This window comes from Oncorhynchus mykiss, chromosome 25 (genome assembly GCF_057628025.1).
Source record: "Oncorhynchus mykiss isolate SJ-2025 chromosome 25, ASM5762802v1, whole genome shotgun sequence".
In the NCBI taxonomy this organism is placed as follows: domain Eukaryota; kingdom Metazoa; phylum Chordata; class Actinopteri; order Salmoniformes; family Salmonidae; genus Oncorhynchus; species Oncorhynchus mykiss.
The window spans coordinates 83,446,259-83,469,404 of NC_143046.1; the positions used below are offsets into that span (position 1 = coordinate 83,446,259).

Sequence of the window (23,146 nt, forward strand, 5' to 3'; positions counted from 1 at the left end):
TATTTTACATTCTTTATGCGGTGGGCACTGCACAAAACCCCCGAAGTATTATCACTGTTGTTATAGTATCTGTGTGACTCATTGTAATGTTTGTTTATGTGTCAATCCTGTAAGGGATTAACTGGTGATTCAACACAAAAATAAAATGTAATTAATTAATTAGATTCCCCCATAATTCAAACATTTACAAAGAAAACACAAACATATATATTTTTTTTTAAACTTTCACTTATGAAAAACACAAATTCCATTCAGCTCAATGTTTTGTCATTCTAACATGAATTGACCAGGTAGACGAGTTCTTTCAAAGAATTCACACATTTTATCCTTAAAAATATTGCCCAGCTCCATTTAGATTGGGAGTAATTAGTACTGTGACAACCAACCTGGTCTGCCCTACTACACACAGTTCCCTTACAGTGCATTCAGAAAGTATTCAGACCCCTTGACTTTTTCCACATTTTGTTATGTTACAGCCTTGTTCTAAAATTGGTTAAAAATAATGTATTTCCTCATCAATCTACACACAATACCCCATAATGACAAAGCGAAAACTAAGGAATTGTCCGTAGAACTCCGAGACAGGATTTTGTCGAGTCACAGATCTGGGGAAGGGTACCAAAAAATATCTGCATGTCTGAATACTTACGCAAATGTAATATATATATATATTTGCAAACATTTCTATAATTTTTTTGTTGCTTTGTCACTATGGGGTATCTTATGTACATTAATGAGGGGGGGAAACAGCTGAATCAATTTTAGAATAAGGCTGTAAAGTAACAAAATGTGGACAAAGTCAAGAGGTCTGAAAACTTTCAGAATGCACTGTATACACATGCTTATAGTGAGCTACAAGAAACAACTATGATTATAGTTCTAACCTGGGTTCTGTAACAGCTTTTCATCACACTCAAGTACTAAATATAAACACAACATGTAGTGTGTTGGTCCCATGTCTCATGATCTGAAATGATCCCAGAAATGGTCCATATGCACAAAAAGCTTATTTCTCTAATGTTAGGCACAAATTTACATCCCTGTTAGTGAGCATTTCTTCTTTGCCAAGATAATCCATCCACCTGACAGGTGTGGCATATCAATAAGCTGATTAAACAGCATGATCATTACACAGGTGCACCTTGTGCTGGGGACAATAAAAAGGCACTCTAAAATGGGCCATTTTATCACACAACACAATGGCACAGATATCTCAAGTTTTGAGGGAGCGTGCAATTGACATGCTAACTGCAGGAATGTCCACCAGAGCTGTTGCCAGAGAACTGAATGTTTATTTCTCTACCACATTGCCTCCAACATGTTATAGAGAATTTGGCAGTATGTCCAACCGACCTCACATACATAAACACTATTCATGCGTACACTGACATACAGTACATAAACACTAGTCACTCACACACTCACATGAACTCAGCAAAGAAAGAAACGTCCCTTTTTCAGGACCCTGTCTTTCAAAGATAATTCGTAAAATTCCAAATAACTTCACAGATCTTCATTGTAAAGGGTTTAAACACTGTTTCCCATGCTTGTTCAATGAACCATAAACAATTAACGAACATGCACCTGTGGAACGGTCGTTAAGACACTAACAGCTTACATACGGTAGGCAATTAATGTCACAGTTATGAAAACGTAGGACACTAAAGAGGCCTTTCTACTGACTCTGAAAAACACCAAAAGAAAGATGCCCAGGGTCCCTGCTCATCTGTGTGAAGGTGCCTTAGGCATGCTGCAAGAAGGCATGAGGACTGCAGATGTGGCCAGGGCAATAAATTGCAATGTCCGTACTGTAAGAAGCATAAGACAGCGCTACAGGGAGACAGGACGGACAGCTGAGCGTCCTCGCAGTGGCAGCACACATGTAACAACACCGAAATAGGATCAGTACATCCGAACATCACACCTGTGCGACAGGTACAGGATGGCAATAACAACTGCTTGAGTTACACCAGGAACGCACAATACCAATACCTGAGGGCTTGTAGGCCTGATGTAAGGCAGGTCCTCACCAGAGATCACCGGCAACAACGTCGCCTATGGGCACAAACCCACTACAAACTGGCCCAGACAGGACTGGCAAAAAGTGCTCTTCACTGACGAGTCACATTTTTTTTCCACCAGGGTGATGGTCGGATTTGCTTTTATCGTCGAAGGAATGAGCATTACACCGAGGCCTAATCGATTTGGAGGTGGAGTGTCCATCATGGTCTGGGGCGGTGTGTCACAGCATCATCGGTCTGAGCTTGTTGCCAATGCAGGAAATCTCAATGCTGCGCGTTACAGGGAAGACATCCTCCTCCCTAATTTGGTACCCTTCCTGCAGGCTCATGCTGACATGACCCTCCAGCATGACAATGCCACCAGCCATACTGCTAGTTTTGTGCGTGATTTCCTGCAAGACAGGAATGTCAGTGTTCTGCCATGGCCAGCGAAGAGCCCGGATCTCAATCCCATTGAGCACGTCTGGGACCTGTTGGATCGGAGGGTGAGGGCTAGGGCCATTCCCCCCAGAAATGTCTGGGTACTTGCAGGTGCCTTGGTGGAAGAGTGGGGTAACATCTCACAGCAAGAACCGGCAAATCTGGTTCAGTCCATGAGGAGGAGACGCACTGCAGTACTTAATGCAGCTGCTGGCCACACCAGATACTGATTGTTACTTTTGATTTTGACCCCACCCCCCTTTGTTCAGGGACACATTATCCAATTTCTGTTAGTCACATGTCTGTTGAAGTTGTTCAGTTTATGTCTCAGTTCTGGAATCTTGTTATGTTCATACAAATATTTACACATGCTGAAAATAAATGCAGTTGACAGTGAGAGGACGTTTTTTGTTGTTTACATAAACACTATTCACTCACATACATAAACACTATTCACTCACTCACACACTCACATACATAAACACTATTCACTCACTCACACACTCACATACATAAACACTATTCACTCACTCACACACTCACATACATAAACACTATTCACTCACTCACACACTCACATACATAAACACTATTCACTCACATTTATAAACACTATTCACTCACATACTCACATAGCCAGTGTAGAGAGGCTAGCACTGGAGTAATATGATCAAATTCTTTGGTTCTATTTTACACATACGTAAACACTATTCAGTCATACATAAACACTATTCAGTCATACATAAACACTATTCAGTCATACATAAACACTATTCAGTCATACATAAACACTATTCAGTCATACATAAACACTATTCAGTCATACATAAACACTATTCAGTCATACATAAACACTATTCAGTCATACATAAACACTATTCACTCATACATAAACACTATTCAGTCATACATAAACACTATTCACACATACATAAACACTATTCAGTCATACATAAACACTATTCAGTCATACATAAACACTATTCACACATACATAAACACTATTCAGTCATACATAAACACTATAGCTCACATAAACACTATTCACACATACATAAACACTATTCAGTCATACATAAACACTATTCAGTCATACATAAACACTATTCAGTCATACATAAACACTATTCAGTCATACATAAACACTATTCACTCATACATAAACACTATTCAGTCATACATAAACACTATTCAGTCATACATAAACACTATTCACACATACATAAACACTATTCACTCATACATAAACACTATTCAGTCATACATAAACACTATTCACACATACATAAACACTATTCAGTCATACATAAACACTATAGCTCACATAAACACTATTCACACATACATAAACACTATTCAGTCATACATAAACACTATTCAGTCATACATAAACACTATTCAGTCATACATAAACACTATTCAGTCATACATAAACACTATTCACACATACATAAACACTATTCAGTCATACATAAACACTATTCAGTCATACATAAACACTATTCACACATACATAAACACTATTCACTCATACATAAACACTATTCAGTCATACATAAACACTATTCACTCATACATAAACACTATTCAGTCATACATAAACACTATTCAGTCATACATAAACACTATTCAGTCATACATAAACACTATTCAGTCATACATAAACACTATAGCTCACATAAACACTATTCACACATACATAAACACTATTCAGTCATACATAAACACTATTCAGTCATACATAAACACTATTCAGTCATACATAAACACTATTCACACATACATAAACACTATTCAGTCATACATAAACACTATTCAGTCATACATAAACACTATTCAGTCATACATAAACACTATTCAGTCATACATAAACACTATTCAGTCATACATAAACACTATTCAGTCATACATAAACACTATTCAGTCATACATAAACACTATTCAGTCATACATAAACACTATTCACTCATACATAAACACTATTCACACATACATAAACACTATTCAGTCATACATAAACACTATTCACACATACATAAACACTATTCAGTCATACATAAACACTATTCACTCATACATAAACACTATTCAGTCATACATAAACACTATTCAGTCATACATAAACACTATTCAGTCATACATAAACACTATTCACTCATACATAAACACTATTCAGTCATACATAAACACTATTCAGTCATACATAAACACTATTCAGTCATACATAAACACTATTCAGTCATACATAAACACTATTCAGTCATACATAAACACTATTCACTCATACATAAACACTATTCAGTCATACATAAACACTATTCAGTCATACATAAACACTATTCAGTCATACATAAACACTATTCAGTCATACATAAACACTATTCAGTCATACATAAACACTATTCAGTCATACATAAACACTATTCAGTCATACATAAACACTATTCAGTCATACATAAACACTATTCAGTCATACATAAACACTATTCAGTCATACATAAACACTATTCAGTCATACATAAACACTATTCAGTCATACATAAACACTATTCAGTCATACATAAACACTATTCAGTCATACATAAACACTATTCACTCATACATAAACACTATTCACACATACGTAAACACTATTCAGTCATACATAAACACTATAGCTCACATAAACACTATAGCTCACATAAACACTATTCACTCATACATAAACACTATTCACACATACATAAACACTATTCAGTCATACATAAACACTATTCACACATACATAAACACTATTCAGTCATACATAAACACTATTCAGTCATACATAAACACTATTCACTCATACATAAACACTATTCAGTCATACATAAACACTATTCACTCATACATAAACACTATTCACACATACGTAAACACTATTCAGTCATACATAAACACTATAGCTCACATAAACACTATAGCTCACATAAACACTATTCACTCATACATAAACACTATTCAGTCATACATAAACACTATTCAGTCATACATAAACACTATTCACTCATACATAAACACTATTCAGTCATACATAAACACTATTCACTCATACATAAACACTATTCAGTCATACATAAACACTATTCACTCATACATAAACACTATTCAGTCATACATAAACACTATTCACTCATACATAAACACTATTCAGTCATACATAAACACTATTCACTCATACATAAACACTATTCACACATACATAAACACTATTCACACATACATAAACACTATTCAGTCATACATAAACACTATTCACACATACATAAACACTATTCAGTCATACATAAACACTATTCACTCATACATAAACACTATTCACACATACATAAACACTATTCACACATACATAAACACTATTCAGTCATACATAAACACTATTCACTCATACATAAACACTATTCACACATACATAAACACTATTCAGTCATACATAAACACTATTCAGTCATACATAAACACTATTCACTCATACATAAACACTATTCACACATACATAAACACTATTCAGTCATACATAAACACTATTCAGTCATACATAAACACTATTCACTCATACATAAACACTATTCAGTCATACATAAACACTATTCAGTCATACATAAACACTATTCACACATACATAAACACTATTCAGTCATACATAAACACTATTCAGTCATACATAAACACTATAGCTCACATAAACACTATTCACACATACATAAACACTATTCAGTCATACATAAACACTATTCACTCATACATAAACACTATTCAGTCATACATAAACACTATTCAGTCATACACAAGCTTTAAGAAAGTGATGGCAGTAACAACGTTCTCTGACCTGTATCCTTGGAGACAGAGCACATAGTGAGGGGCTATAGAGAGACAGACATGTCCAATCTATGTGCAATGTTTGTGTGTGTGTGACTAAACATTATGTAGCTTCATGATCCCTCATGTCTCCATTAAAAAACCTGCAGTTATAGTTTGTCAACTTGCTACACAGACAGTGAATATATCATATTGAATGTTGAATTACATTGAAATATAATTTTAAAACTATATTCATTCAATTCAGTATCAAAACATGAAATACAAGTTCAATTTATGAATTCAATTATTCAATTTGTGAATTACAAATGCAACAATATTGAATTAAAATAGTTAGGGTTAAGGTTATTTTTGGGACACACACAGTCAATTCTTCTCAGACTGCACAGCTCTGGCACAGTGTTTTGGGACAAAGACAACACTGCCACTTGGTGGCTAACTATAGTATGATGAGGCAGAAAACGAATGACTGCGTAGGTGAGATGTTTTCTACGGGCAGCAGAGGGGAGCATGTCTCCATGGATACAGAATATTGGCTTCTCCCAGTGTTCTCAGAATGTCAGTCGAGAGGAGAGGTCTCAGTTCCAATACTTCCCTCTTTTAAGTATTTATTGATCTGACATTATGTGGACATAAAGCAGGGACTCCACTACATATATTTGCTTTGATAAACCCACTGTTAGATCAGTGAAAATGTCAAGGAAGGTTTAGGTATAAGAGCATTAGTCATTTAGTATACGCAATTTACAGTCAGTGGTGCATTCAAAAAAGTATTTGAGTAGGGCACTGCGTTTGACTCTGTTTTCATTGCTCCGTCTGTAATACACAGAGTATACCAAAAACTAAAGACAACTTCCTGATATTGTCACCTAAAACTGTCAGGAGAATTCTATACTCCTGTTCATTTACTAATTAAATTATGTTACCCTCGGTCTGTTATATCAGGATTTGTAAGATACTGATAGAAACAAAAACAGACAGAGTCCCAGTCTACCGAAGTTAAATGTTTGTTCACGGGGACGTTCTGACGGGTACAGTACAGGACCTTCAATTTATAGCGACACACATACTTCCACACCAACCATCAAATCCTCCCGCCGATAGAGCCTAGGGGAGTACGTGAGAATAGTGTCTTCCTACCCTCCCCTAAGATAGGGAGAGACCTGGGACTGGGAAGTGTGCCAGCCAAGGTCTCCCCGGATCTTGCTCAGACAGATAGTCTGTTCTCAAAACACTAGACACACTGTTCCCAAAACGTTGATTCTATCTAAAACCACACACAGTATTATAATATAATCATCGAATGAGTCTAACACTTACACACATGTATTATAATAATCTATTGATTCAAATTAATTTCATACAATCACATGGTATCAGACCTATGGTTTCAGGACTGTAACATTCTAATAATTCATTCAAACCCATTTCCTTATCAAAAACCCTGACAAACCTTTACAGATGCACAATTGAGAGCATCCTATTGGGTTATATCATTGCCTGGTATGGCAATTGCACCACCCTCAATCGCAAGGCTCTCCAGAGGGTAGTGCGGTCTGCAGAAAACATCACCGGGGGCAAACTACCTGCCCTCTTGGACACCTACAGCACCCGATGTCACAGAAAGGCCAAAAAGATCATCAAGGACAACAACCACCCAAGCCACTGCCTGTTCACCCTGCTACCATCCAGAAGGTGAGGTCAGCATAGGTGCATCAAAGCTGGGACCGAGAGACTGAAAAACAGCTTCCATCTCAAGGACATCAGCCTGTTAAACAGCCATCACTAACACAGAGAGGCTGCTACCTACAGTTGAAGTTGGAAGTTTACATACACTTAGCTTGGAGTCATTAAAACTAATTTTTCAACCACACAAATTTCTTGTTAATTCTTGATGCACCCATCCTGTTAGCGGGATCAATTTCGTCAACATCCGCTGATTGCAGAGCGCCAAATTAAAATTAAAATTCTAACAATATTTCATTTTCATGAAATCACAAGTGCAAGAAAGCAAAACAGAGCTTAGCTTGTTGTTAATCCAACTGGCGTGTCAGATTTCAATAAAGCTTTTCGGCGAAAGCATAACAAGCATTTATGTTAGCACATCTCTCTCAGTAGACAAAATATTACAAACAGCTACCAGCCAAATAGATTGGTCAGAAAAGCAATAAATTAAATCGCTTACCTTTGATGATCTTCAGATGTTTGCACTCACTAAACTCCCAGTTACACAATAAATGTTCCTTTTGTTCCATAAAGATTATTTTTATATCCAAAATACCTCCATTTGGGTGGCGCGTTATGTTCAGAAATCCACAGGCTCGAGCGGTCACGACATCGCAGACGAAAATTCCAAGTAGTATCCGTAAAGTTCGTAGAAACATGTCAAACGTTTTTTTTTATAATCAATCCTCAGGTTGTTTTTACAATATATAATTGATCATATTTCAACTGGGACTGTAGCTTCTTCAACAGGAGAGAGAGAGAAATGACTGCTCCAAGCTGTTGGCGCATGCAAAACGCTGTTGGCACCCAGCCATCCACTGACGCGATGTGATCTTTCTCGCTCATTTTTCAAAATAAAAGCCTGAAACTATGTCTAAAGACTCTGTTCACACCATGGGGAAGCCATAGGAAAAGGAATCTGGTTGATATCCCTTTAAATGGAGCGAAGGCAGGAAATGGAACAAAGCGCTTTCAGGAAAAACAGCACTTCTGGGTTGGATTTTCCTCAGGTTTTTGCCTGCAATATCAGTTCTGTTATACTCACAGACACTATTTTGACAGTTTTGACTATTTTGACAGTGCGTTTTTCATCCAAACATCAAAATACTGCCCCCTACACTCAACAGGTTTTAACAAACTATAATTTTGGCAAGTCCGTTAGGAATTTTCCAACAACTGTTTACAGACAGTTGTAATTTTCCAACAACTGTTTACAGACAGTTGTAATTTTCCAACAACTGTTTACAGACCTATTATTTAACTTATAATTCACTGCATCACAATTCCAGTGAGTCAGAAGTTTACATACATTAAGTTGACTGTGCCTTTAAACAGCTTGGAAAATTCCAGAAAATTATGTCATGACTTTAGAAGCTTCTGATAGGCTAATTGACATAATTTGAGTCAATTGTAGGTGTACCTGTGGATGTATTTCAAGGCCTACCTTCAAACTCACTGCCTCTTTGCTTGACATCATGGGAAAATCAGCCAAGACCTCAGAAAATAAATTGTAGACCTCCACAAGTCTGGTTCATCTTTGGGAGCAATTTCCAAACTCCTGAAGGTACCACATTCATCTGTACAAACAATAGTGCGCAAGTATAAATATCATGGGACCACGCAGCCGTCATACCTCTCGGGAAGGAGACGCCTTCTGTCTCCTAGAGATGAACTTACTGTGGTGCAAAAAGTGCAAATCAATCCCAGAACAACAGCAACGGGCCTTGTGAAGATGCTGGAGGAAACAGGTACAAAAGTATATATATCCACAGTAAAACGAGTCCTATATAGACATAACCTGAAAGGCCGCTCAGCAAGGAAGAAGCCACTGCTCCAAAACCGCCATAAAAAGCCAGACCACAGTTTGCAAATGCACATGGGGAAAAATATCATACTTTCTGGAGAAATGTCCTCTGGTCTGATGAAACAAAAATAGAACTGTTTGGCCATAATGTTTGGCCATCGTTATGTTTGGAGGAAAAATGGGGAGGCTTGCAAGCCGAAGAACATCATCCCAACCGTGAAGCACGGGGGTGGCAGCATCATGTTGTGGGGGTGCTTTGCTGCAGGAGGGACTGGTGCACTTCACAAAATAGATGGCGTCATGAGGTAGGAAAATTATGTGGATATATTTTAGCAATAGCAAAGACATCAGTTAAAGCTTGTTCGCAAATGGGTCTTCAAAATGGACAATGACCCAAAAGCATACTTACAAAGTTGTGGCAAAATGGCTTAAGGACAACAAAGTCAAGGTATTGGAGTGGCCATCACAAAGCCCTGACCTCAATCCTTTAGAAAATTTGTGGGCAGAACTCAAAAAGTGAGTGTGAGCAAGGAGGCCAACAAATCTGACTCAGTTACACCAGCTCTGTCAGGAGGAATGTGACAAAATCCACCCAATTCATTGTGGGAAGCTTGTGGAAGGCTACCCGTAACATTTGACCCAAGTTAAACAATTTAAAGGCAATGCTACCAAATACGAATTGAGAGTATGTAAACTTCTGACTCACTGGAAATGTGATGAAAGAAATAAATAAATAATTCTCTCTACTATTTTAACATCTTGGCCATGCTCTGTTATAATCTCCACCCGGCACAGCCAGAAGAGGACTGGCCACCCCTCATAGCCTGGTTCCTCTCTAGGTTTCTTCCTTGGTTCTGGCCTTTCTAGGGAGTTTTTCCAAGCCACCGTGCTTCTACACCTGCATTGCTTCCTGTTTGGGATTTTTGGCTGGGTTTCTGTACAGCACTTTGTGACATCAGCTGATATAAGAAGGGCTTTATAAATAAATGTGATATTATACTGACATTTCATATTCTTAAAATAAAGTGGTGGTCCTAACGGACCTAAATTAGGGAATTTTTACTTGGATTAAATGTCAGGAATCGTGAAAAACTGAGTTGAAATGTATTTGGCTGAGGTGTATGTAAACTTCCCACTTCAACTGTACATACTGACTAGAAATATTGGCCACTTTAATAAATGGATCACTATAATTCCACTTTAATAATGTTTACATATCTTGCATTTCTCATCTCATATGTATATACTGTATTTCATACCATCTATTGTATCTTGCCTGTGCCGCTCCAGTCATCGCTCATCCATATATTTAGATGTACATATTCTTATTCCATCCCATTAGATTTGTGTGTATTAGGTAGTTGTTGGGGAATTGTTAGATTACTTGTTTGATATTACTGCACTGTCAGAACTTGATGCACAAGTGTAACAATTGCTTAACACTAAAGCTTAAACCCTATTGGACCAGTTAGGTTCTCTATTGGACCAGTTAGGTTCGCTATTGGACCAGTTAGGTTCGCTACTGGACCAGTTAGGTTCGCTACTGGACCAGTTAGGTTCTCTATTGGACCAGTTAGGTTCGCTACTGGACCAGTTAGGTTCTCTATTGGACCAGTTAGGTTCTCTATTGGACCAGTTAGGTTCTCTATTGGACCAGTTAGGTTCGCTACTGGACCAGTTAGGTTCTCTATTGGACCAGTTAGGTTCTCTATTGGACCAGTTAGGTTCGCTACTGGACCAGTTAGGTTCTCTATTGGACCAGTTAGGTTCGCTATTGGACCAGTTAGGTTCGCTATTGGACCAGTTAGGTTCGCTATTGGACCAGTTAGGTTCTCTATTGGACCAGTTAGGTTCGCTACTGGAGCAGTTAGGTTCTCTATTGGACCAGTTAGGTTCTCTATTGGACCAGTTAGGTTCTCTATTGGACCAGTTAGGTTCGCTATTGGACCAGTTAGGTTCGCTATTGGACCAGTTAGGTTCTCTATTGGACCAGTTAGGTTCTCTATTGGACCAGTTAGGTTCGCTATTGGACCAGTTAGGTTCGCTATTGGACCAGTTAGGTTCTCTATTGGACCAGTTAGGTTCGCTACTGGAGCAGTTAGGTTCTCTATTGGACCAGTTAGGTTCTCTATTGGACCAGTTAGGTTCTCTATTGGACCAGTTAGGTTCTCTATTGGACCAGTTAGGTTCGCTATTGGACCAGTTAGGTTCGCTATTGGACCAGTTAGGTTCTCTATTGGACCAGTTAGGTTCTCTATTGGACCAGTTAGGTTCGCTACTGGAGCAGTAGGGAGAAATGAAAACCGCACAACTGAATCATTTAGGGGAAAAAATGCCAACGTGTATATTGTAAATAAAAATACTTACAAAAACATGAATCACCTTGAGTAAATATTGATGTGTGAAATTTGTACAATGAGCTCAATATGAATTAAATACATCAATAGTACAATAGACTTAGATATCCTGCCTATAGTTTACTAGGGTCACCCAACTCCATCTTAATCCGAGGGTCTCTCAGATGTCAACGTTCAAAGTTCAATAGCAATACAATAAACATGAATCCACAGAAAAACACAACCCAATTCACAAATACTGACTTTCCCCTCAATCCCTTCACAGCATGTGAAGGGATTAATATCCAGTTCTCTCAGTTTTATACAACTTCTCAACATTTTGAAACTTAGTTTTTCTTCATGGAAAGGCGGTAGCTATTCACGTTACGTTCCAGCTCTTTTTTTTTCAGAATGTTGGCGCCAATTGGTGTATAACTTGAGGTTAGGAGACAGACTAAGAGCATATTGAGTTTTGATTGGCTCAAGATAAACTGCTCGTCATGCAGCTTCTGACAGCTAATTTGTAATAGCTGTCAACTTAAACATATTAATAGCAATATAGTATAATATGATTGGTTACTGGAATCCCACGAGTAACGATAAGTATTCAACATTAGTTGACCTGCGTTACACAAGCATTAACATCTGCTAACCATGTGTATGTGACCAATAACATTTGATTTGTACCTCCCCCTTTTGCCCTCAGAACAGCCTCAATTCGTGGGGACATGCACTCTACAAGTTGTTGAAAGCGTTCCACAGGGATGCTGGCCCATGTTGACTCTACAAGGTGTTGAAAGCGTTCCACAGGGATGCTGGTCCATGTTGACTCCAATGCTTCCCACAGTTGTGTCAAGTTGGCTGGATGTCCTTTGGGTGGTGGACCATTCTCGATACACATGGGAAACTGTTCAGCGTGAAAAACCCAGCAGCTTTGTAGTTCTTGACACACTCAAACTGGTACGCCTGACACCTACTATAATACCTCGTTCAAAGGCACTTAAATATTTTGTCTTCCCCATTCACCCTCTGAATGGCACACACACACAATCCATGCCTCAATTGTCTCAAGTCCTAAACATCCTTCTTTCACCTGTCTCCTCCCCTTCATCTACACTGATTGAAGTGGATTGAACAGGTTAAATCAATAAGGGATCATAGATTGACCAGGTGAAAGCTGTCATGGAAAGAGAAGGTGTTCTTAATGTTTTGTACACTCAGCGTATAATGTCTTGCACAACATTGACCAAACAGAATATCAAAGAGGGCAGGACAGCTTAGACAAATAAATGTACTTTTTTTATTGAATATTGTTCCACTACAACAGGGTTTGACAAAACAACTAAATCATTCATTTTTTTCCTGAAGGGCGATCCTTTCACAGAAAGGACTATGGATACTTAGTTGCAGACATACAGTAAGGGTGCGTGTAGAAGCTAAGCCACCAAAGGAGAGAGTTTAACAAAATGCTAAGGTTTTTCAGGTTGTTGTTCTGGTTTTATGGCGGTGCACCTGGACACACACTGGCTTTATACAGCATAGAACATCAATGATCTACCAGAAAAATAGTTCAACTTGTGAACAAGTCTTTGTTTGCTCGGATACCCAATATTAATAAGTATAAATTATAAGAGTAAAAAAGAGAAGCTAGGAACATGTCGTTAGAAGTAAAATGTTACAGTATGCACTGTTACTTTGAAATCACACAACAATATCAATTTTATAAGTGTATTCATTATTACACATCTCTTTCCAACAATCACGTCTTGCTGCCTTGGCCTGATCTGTGGTTCTAGATCAAGACACCTTGCTCTGTGGTTCTAGGCCGACGTGTCCAGCTGATGAGACCAGCTGTGAAGAGAAGTGGAACTGTCAGGTCTCTCCACTGTACCACAGCAGAGCTGTTTCTAGAACATTCTAAAAAAAGCAGCAATGGAAGAGCTCAGCTAGAATGTTGATCCAAAACAATTACTTAACTGAGGGACATAGTGGTCTATAATTCCAAATACATCAGGAAGTCGCATTTTGTTTATTTCTCCAGAGATATTAGGTAACACAAATGAGGGTAGGATTACAAATGTACATGCAGAATGTACTATTACCATACATGAAATGAAGAGGTTAATGATACTGACACAGCCTTCTCAATAAGGTTTTACTGAGTTGGGAAGAAATGCAAAAGTACTGTGTGAAAGACATTTGGAAGACAAACTCAACTTTCCATTTCTATTGAGAAGGTATGGTTTGGAGATGTATTAGTTAGAACTCTAAGAGAATAATAGATCATTGGAAAAAAAAGAAGAACAAAAAGAGGCCAGACAGCCTTGTCTGGATCCACACACAGGAAGATATAATACAGCCATCCTTATATGAACATGACTTGTGTAGTTGTGTGTTTCAAACCTTGTGAAAATTGTTTAGCTCTTGGCCAATTAACTGAACATCATTAGGCATCAACTTTCTTCAGCTACTGTAAGATGAAATGAGACTATCGCTGAGTAAAAAAAAAAAAAAAGGGCACAATATATTTTTTTAAAGTGAATGTGATTTCACAGGTTTGTAATACTGTCACATAAATGTGCACTGCTTATAATACTGACTGACATCAACCGCACACAAAGAATAACTTTTCCAAAAATACAACGCATCTCATTGTTCTAAAAATGCTGCATTCCAAAAGTATTACTTAAAACTTCCAAATAGCTAAAATGATCAAATAAAAAGTAACAAAAATGTTGTAACAAGTTCCAGTTTGAAATAATAAATTGAGACAGAACAAACACGACAACACCCAAAACTAACAAAGACAGCTGAGTGAATAATAATATCATAATGTTTCAGCATACAGAAAGAAAAGTCTAAATCCCAGTTTGAGAGCTGGCCTAAACACTACCAAACTCCATTTTGTCTGTGTGTGGATTATGTCTAGGATTTTCTCAGCTCTGCGCACACAGACAGGTGAGGGCATGTAGAAACTCATCCTGCCCCAAGCAACAGAGCAGACCTGAAACAGCCAATGACGTCGCCCGATCTACACGTGGCATGACAGGAAACTAACTGTCACAGATTCAAATATGTCTGTTATAAGGATGGTAGGATAGGGATGGTAGATGACATCATTATAGAGGTAATCCCCTTCAATGATTACTGGTTAATAAACAGACTGTTTGAATAATGATTTTTAAAGTCTGATGTCAATGTTTAAATACCAAATATACTGCTGACCAACAATAAAGGTAGAGGGGAGCCTTCTGACATAAAAACTGAGCTCCGTGATTCGTGTGGGCAAGTGTTGCTAAGCGAGAAGCTGGGATTGATTGTCAAGGCACGGTTGTGGTTCAGGACTTGCATAGGTGTAATGAAGGCATGTGGGGTGTGTTCCTAATTTCAGTCTACTCCCCACACTAGCAGACAGCTCTACAGAGGAACTGTTGGCACATTGCACTTCCTGGCAAAGAGAGGAGAAATGGCGTGTCATGTCTAATCTCAGACTAGCGCATGCTGGATTTGGTTCTGGGCTCCGAGATGATGTCATATCATGTCATACAGACTGCATACTGGAGACCGAGGGAAGGGAGATGCAGGACATCAGTGTTTCTTCTTCTGGATCAACCTCTAGATTCTGGATCAATCCAGATCCTGCTCATTGTGACGTCATAATGTCCTGTCATGGACTCACAAAGCTGTATCATGTCATTGATTGGTTACTCACTACAATAATAATAATAATACGTGGACATGACATTTTTTATTTAGTTTAATGCAACTTGTCTTTGGTTCATAGCACAAATAGCTTCACTATGTATTTTTGTAGGGGAAGGAGTGGGATCTACTCTTCATGGCAGAACATTTTGATATTGGCTCTGCATGTTTTATGGTATGTGTGTACTGCGTTAGTAAAGTCATAGTAGGCAAACACAAGACGTTGATTTTAGTTCTGTGAAAGCATTATTTTGCTTAGCACACCCAAGGTTCAGATCCAAAAAAACATTCTGGATAAAGTACATGCTTTGGAAACACAGAAGGTCAGAGGTTGTATAAATAGCAGGGTGATGGTGAGATATTCCTCGACGTTCCTTAACTTTTCCCTTTACTCTCCCAACCAGAGTGTCACTGTGGACTATTATCAGTCCGATTAAAAGATGCTGTCAGCTTTTCTTGAAACCCAGAAAAGGTTTATCCTTTTATTTTTTCAATATTTGTTATTATACCCCCGTTTTGGCAAAAGATTCCTCTGAAAGGGCTTTCGTTATCAGTCATCTGTCTCTCCGGTGTAGGTCATCTCAGGTGTTACCATGGTTACGTTGACTGGTGATGTCATTCTGGTGGATATAGGGCTTTTAACCTCTATCTGACTCTTCCCAGTACGGTGCAGATGGCTGTTATGGCTGACAGGTTATGGCAACAGACAGATAAACCAAGCATCACCTCTCCAAACCTCAAACGCTCTTCTCTCGTCCCATTCTGTTTCCTGAGGCACCTACAGGTCTGAGTGGTGGAGGCAGGGGTCATGAGGCCACCCTTTTTTGCCTCCCCCATCCATCCATCACACCACAAACTCTGGGACCTCGTCGCTGGTCAGCTCCAGAGAGAAGTACTTGCTGGTCCTCTTGATGGGGAAGCCGTCAAGCTGATCACCGCGGATCCCGGCGCACTGCTCGGCAAGGTTGCCCTGGTAACCACTGCTGTCGCTCAGCTCCTGGGCACAGCCGAAGGTGTAGCTGTGGGCGGTGTCCTGGCATAGCTCCGCCCATTGGAGGCAGCCCTTCTGGTAGAGACGCACATCGTCCAGGGATTGGCTGTGGCGGTCCGTCGCGGTCTGAGGCTTCCTGCACACCGTCGTCTGGGGAACAGAAGGAAAACTAAAGCATCAGACGATGTATTCCATTTTCTTTACCATGTAAAAACTGCTGTACTTGCCTTTTCCCTTACTATTTCTGCCAGAGAGCAGATGTTTTTTTGTGAAGGTTTTACTTGATAATTTAAAGGAATAAGTTGTTGTTTTATCTTATTTAGTTCAATGCACTGATTGTAAGTCATTCTGGATAGGAGGGTGTAACAGTTTCCTTCCGTTGAAGGAGAGGAGGACCAAAATGCAGCGTGGTTAGTGTTCAACATGTTTAATATAGACGATAAACAAGAACACTACAAAACAAAGAATGTGAAAACCAAAACAGTCCTACCTGGTGCATAGACACAAAGACAGAAGACAACCACCCACAAAACCCAACACAAAACAGGCTACCTCAATATGGTTCCCAATCAGAGACAACGACGAACACCTGCCTCTGATTGAGAACCATATCAGGCCCAAACATAGAAACGTGAAAACTAGACACACAACATAGAATGCCCACTCAGCTCACATCCTGACCAACACTAAAACAAAGAAAACACAAAGGAACTATGGTCAGAACGTGACAGAGGGTCTGCTAAATAACTCAAATGTAAAATGTCAGTACTAGGGATGGTCAATTTTGATGCAAAGTAACCAACCTTCATTAACCCGGTTAACAAACGGTTAAATTTGTTCCAAATAGTTAAATGACCAACAAAAAAAAAATACAAGGAACAGACATCTAAAGATGCAACAACTAGGATGGGCGTTGTTAATATGACTAGGATGGGGGTTGTTAATATGACTAGGGTGGGGGTTGTTAATATGACTAGGATGGGGGTTGTTAATATGACTAGGATGGGGGTTGTTAATATGACTAGGATGGGCGTTGTTAATATGACTAGGATGGGGGTTGTTAATATGACTAGGATGGGGGTTGTTAATATGACTAGGATGGGGTTGTTAATATGACTAGGATGGGGGTAGTTAATATGACTAGGATGGGGGTAGTTAATATGACTAGGATGGGGGTAGTTATTATGACTAGGATGGGGGTTGTTAATATGACTAGGATGGGGGTAGTTAATATGACTAGGGTGGGGGTTGTTAATATGACTAGGGTGGGGGTTGTTAATATGACTAGGATGGGGGTTGTTAATATGACTAGGATGGGGGTTGTTAATATGACTAGGATGGGGGTTGTTAATATGACTAGGATGGGGGTTGTAAATATGACTAGGATGGGGGTTGTTAATATGACTAGGATGGGGGTTGTTAATATGACTAGGATGGGGGTAGTTAATATGACTAGGATGGGGGTAGTTAATATGACTAGGGTGGGGGTTGTTAATATGACTAGGATGGGGGTAGTTAATATGACTAGGATGGGGGTAGTTAATATGACTAGGATGGGGGTTGTTAATATGACTAGGATGGGGGTTGTTAATATGACTAGGGTGGGGGTTGTTAATATGACTAGGATGGGGGTAGTTAATATGACTAGGATGGGGGTAGTTAATATGACTAGGATGGGGGTTGTTAATATGACTAGGATGGGGGTTGTTAATATGACTAGGATGGGGGTAGTTAATATGACTAGGGTGGGGGTTGTTAATATGACTAGGATGGGGGTTGTTAATATGACTAGGATGGGGGTTGTTAATATGACTAGGATGGGGGTTGTTAATATGACTAGGATGGGGGTTGTTGATATGACTAGGATGGGGGTTGTTAATATGACTAGGATGAGTTGTTAATATGACTAGGATGGGGGTTGTTAATATGACTAGGATGGGGGTTGTTAATATGACTAGGATGGGGGTTGTTAATATGACTAGGATGAGTTGTTAATATGACTAGGATGGGGGTTGTTAATATGACTAGGATGGGGGTTGTTAATATGACTAGGATGGGGGTTGTTAATATGACTAGGATGGGGGTTGTTAATATGACTAGGATGGGGGTTGTTAATATGACTAGGATGGGGGTTGTTAATATGACTAGGATGGGGGTTGGAACATTATTGAACTTTTATGATGAAAACATCCAAAAGATTGATTCTATACTTAGTTTGACAAGTTTCTTCGACCTGTAATATAACTTTTTGAACGTTTCGTCCGACTGGACCAGATCGCGCTTTTGGATTTGTTTACCAAACGCCCTAACAAAAGAAGCTATTGGACATAAATGATGGACATTATCGAACAAAACAAGCATTTATTGTGGAACTCCGATTCCTGGGAGTGCATTCTGATGAAGATCAAAGGTAAGTGAATATTTATAATGCTATTTATGAATAATGTTGACTACCCAACATGGCGGATATTTCTCTGGCTGGTTTGGGCTCTGAGCGCCGTTCTCAGAATATGCTTTTTTCGTAAAGTTTAAAAAAAATCTGACACAGCGGTTGCATTAAGGAGAAGTGTATCTAAAGTTCCATGCATAACACTAGAATTTTCATCAACATTTATAATGAGTATTTCGGGGAATTTATGTGGCTCTCTGCACAACCACCGCATGTTTTAGAACTACTGAACGTAACGCGCCAATGTAAAATTGGATTTTTTTGAACAGGGTTCCGCTAGACAGGTTAACATCCCTAGTCAGTACCAAACAGGATAAACTGTCACTGACCTGAGGAAGAGACTCAATGCTCTGGCCTCTCATCTTCACAACGGTCTCAGAGGAACTGGAGGTGGATGAGCTGACGTCCTTCACTATGAGTCCTACAGTGCAGACAGAGAGGATGACATTCATAAAAACAACAACTAATACAACACCATCTGTTGACCACCCAGCCAAGTTCAATTCAACCAGTCTCACTGAGATAGGAGGCTGTCCTAAATGAGTGAATGAAGACAGCAAGACAGTAAGAGGTTGTATGTCCCAGAGTCTGGACTGGGTAGATAAGATAAGACTGTGGTTGTATGTACCAGAGTATCCGTTGGTCTGGTGTGGGTAGATAAGACAGTGGTTGTATGTACCAGAGTATCCGTTGGTCTGGTCAGGGGACATGGTCAGCATGTCCTCAGTGATGTGGATGCACAGGTCCTGGTTCAGGTCCAGGGTCAGCTCATGGAGCTCCTCATAGTCTTTCGGGTCGTCCACTAACATCTCAATCTCTGGAGGGAAAGACAGACACTAATATTAACCTCTGGAGGGAAAGACAGACACTAATATTAACCTCTGGGGGGACAGACAGACACTAATATTAATCTCTGGGGGGACAGTCAGACAGACACTAATATTAATCTCTGGGGGGGACAGTCAGACAGACACTAATATTAATCTCTGGGGGGACAGTCAGACAGACAGACACTAATATTAATCTCTGGGGGGACAGTCAGACAGACACTAATATTAATCTCTGGGGGGACAGTCAGACACTAATATGAATCTCTGGGGGGACAGTCAGTCAGACACTAATATTAATCTCTGGGGGGACAGTCAGTCAGACACTAATATTAACCTCTGGAGGGAAAGACAGACACTAATATTAACCTCTGGGGGGACAGACAGACACTAATATTAACCACTGGGGGGACAGACAGACACTAATATTCATCTCTGGGGGGACAGACCGACACTAATATGAATCTCTGGGGGGACAGTCAGACAGACACTAATATTAATCTCTGGGGGGACAGTCAGACAGACAGACACTAATATTAACCACTGGAGGGAAAGACAGACACTAATATTAACCTCTGGGGGGACAGACAGACACTAATATTAATCTCTGGGGGGACAGACCGACACTAATATGAATCTCTGGGGGGACAGTCAGACAGACACTAATATTAATCTCTGGGGGGACAGTCAGACAGACAGACACTAATATTAACCACTGGGGGGACAGTCAGACACTAATATTAATCTCTGGGGGGACAGTCAGACAGACAGACACTAATATTAACCACTGGGGGGACAGACAGACACTGATATTAACCTCTGGGGGGACAGTCAGACAGACACTAATATTAACCACTGGGGGGGACAGTCAGACAGACAGACACTAATATTAATCTCTGGGGGGACAGTCAGACAGACACTGATATTAATCTCTGGGGGGACAGACAGACACTAATATTAACTTCTAGGTGGACAGTCAGTCAGACACTAATATTAATCTCTGGGAGGGACAGACAAACACTAATATTAATCTCTGGGGGGACAGTCAGACAGACAGACACTAATATTAACTTCTAGGTGGACAGTCAGACAGACACTAATATTAATCTCTGGGGGGACAGTCAGACAGACACTGATATTAATCTCTGGGGGGACAGTCAGACAGACACTGATATTAATCTCTGGGGGGACAGTCAGACAGACACTAATATTAACCACTGGGGGGACAGTCAGACACTAATATGAATCTCTGGGGGGACAGTCAGACACTAATATGAATCTCTGGGGGGACAGTCAGACACTAATATTAACTTCTAGGTGGACAGTCAGTCAGACACTAATATTAATCTCTGGGGGGACAGTCAGACAGACACTAATATTAACCTCTGGGGGGACAGTCAGACAGACACTAATATTAACCTCTGGGGGGACAGTCAGACACTAATATTAATCTCTGGGGGGACAGTCAGACAGACACTAATATTAACCTCTGGGGGGACAGTCAGACACTAATATTAACCTCTGGGGGGACAGACAGACACTAATATGAATCTCTGGGGGGACAGTCAGACAGACACTAATATTAATCTCTGGGGGGGACAGTCAGACAGACACTAATATTAATTTCTGGGGGGACAGTCAGACACTAATATGAATCTCTGGGGGGACAGTCAGACAGACACTAATATTAACCTCTGACAGACACTAATATTAATTTCTGGGGGGACAGTCAGACAGACAGAGGGCCCGTAATGATCACTAGTGGAGCAGGGGAGAAGGCATGACAAGAAGAGAAGGCCTGCCGCGTGCGCGCATCCCTTGCCGCGTGCGCGCATCCCTTGCCGTGTGTGCAATTGATTGCCTTACCATCATCGTCCAGCATCCGCTCCTTGCCCCCGCTCTCGACCCCCGAGGTGTGTGAGCTCCCATGGCTAGTAGTTGAAGAGCTGCAGGTTCTCAGGGCCCTGTGTAGGGCCCCTCCAGGGGCCAGGAAACTGTCTGTCTCCACCCCAGAGGTTCGTGAGCTGCTGTGGCTGGCGGTGGAGTGGCGAGAAAGGCGTTTGAGGTGAGACACGGTGCTGCCGGCGCTGCTGCCGCTGGCCCGGGAACGCTTGTCCAGCCGGTCCATATCCAGCTCCAACGCATCGCTGATGTACGACTCACGGTACTGCTTCTTGTCTGGAGAGGAGGGATAGACAGAGGGTTAGACACAGCAGTACCACAGATAAAGAGCCTAACAGGAGCTGGTCAGAATAGAGAATTCACTCCTAAGGAATCATGGATATGCCCTACAGGTATATGTGGCGGCAGGTAGCCTAGTGGTTTAAGAGCGTTGGTCAGGTAACCGAAAAGGTAGCTGGTTCAAATCCCAGAGCAGACTAGGTTAAAAATCTGTCTGTGCCCTTGAGCAAGGCACTTAACCCTAATTGCTTCTATAAGTCACTCTGGAAAAGAGTGTGTGCTAAATGGCTAAAATGTAAATATCACCATTACAACTGGCTAAGGGAAGGAATGCTGAATTACACAGAGACACCAGGAGAATCCTGGGAGTCAAATTTCTCCAGTATGGCAAGATGGCAGCATGGCCAGGTAGGTGTGTCCAGGTATGTAATGTACCTTCGTTCTCCTCCAGCCTTCGGACTTGTTTGAGAACAGGCTGCAGGTTCATGTAGAGGCGATGGCTGTTGCTGAGTAACTGTAGGAGGTGGCGGGACCGCAGGGGACAACCGGTGTAGTAGATCAGTTTACGGGCCGACGGGAGACCATCCGGCAGGATCTCAAACTTCTTACCCTGAAAACAGACAAGAGAGAGAGGAATAGGAGTTAGAATCCTTGTAGGATATCTCAATGCTATCTATGCTATCTATGCTATCTACACGTCATCCAGCTGACGTAACACTATGGTCATGGAAGATCTTGGTGTCTGAGATACTAATGGAGCAACGACCCTGTGTGATTCAACAGACACCAGTGTTGCATCTTTTTGAATGATCAGTTTGTTTGCAGAGGGATATACATGAGAGGATTCAGACAC

The 23,146-nt window shown here is 40.3% G+C and overlaps 1 protein-coding gene across 2 annotated transcripts in view; it reads right to left on the reverse strand.

Moving 5' to 3' along the window:
• Positions 1 to 13,420: 13,420 nt before the first annotated feature.
• LOC110505884 (FERM domain-containing protein 6) overlaps positions 13,421 to 23,146 on the reverse strand; it is a 52,506-nt gene continuing 42,780 nt past the window's right edge. The window contains exons 10-14 of one of the 2 annotated variants that reach the window (XM_036962645.2): positions 22,729 to 22,903; positions 21,979 to 22,290; positions 19,965 to 20,102; positions 19,615 to 19,706; positions 13,421 to 16,986 (exon numbers count right to left, since the gene is read on the reverse strand). In XM_036962645.2, the coding sequence (XP_036818540.1) occupies positions 16,690 to 16,986; positions 19,615 to 19,706; positions 19,965 to 20,102; positions 21,979 to 22,290; positions 22,729 to 22,903 (1,014 nt within the window). In that variant the 3' untranslated portion in view covers positions 13,421 to 16,689. Of the gene's footprint in view, positions 16,987 to 19,614; positions 19,707 to 19,913; positions 20,103 to 21,978; positions 22,291 to 22,728; positions 22,904 to 23,146 lie in introns of both variants that reach the window. The other variant, XM_090221313.1, reaches the window with a different exon arrangement.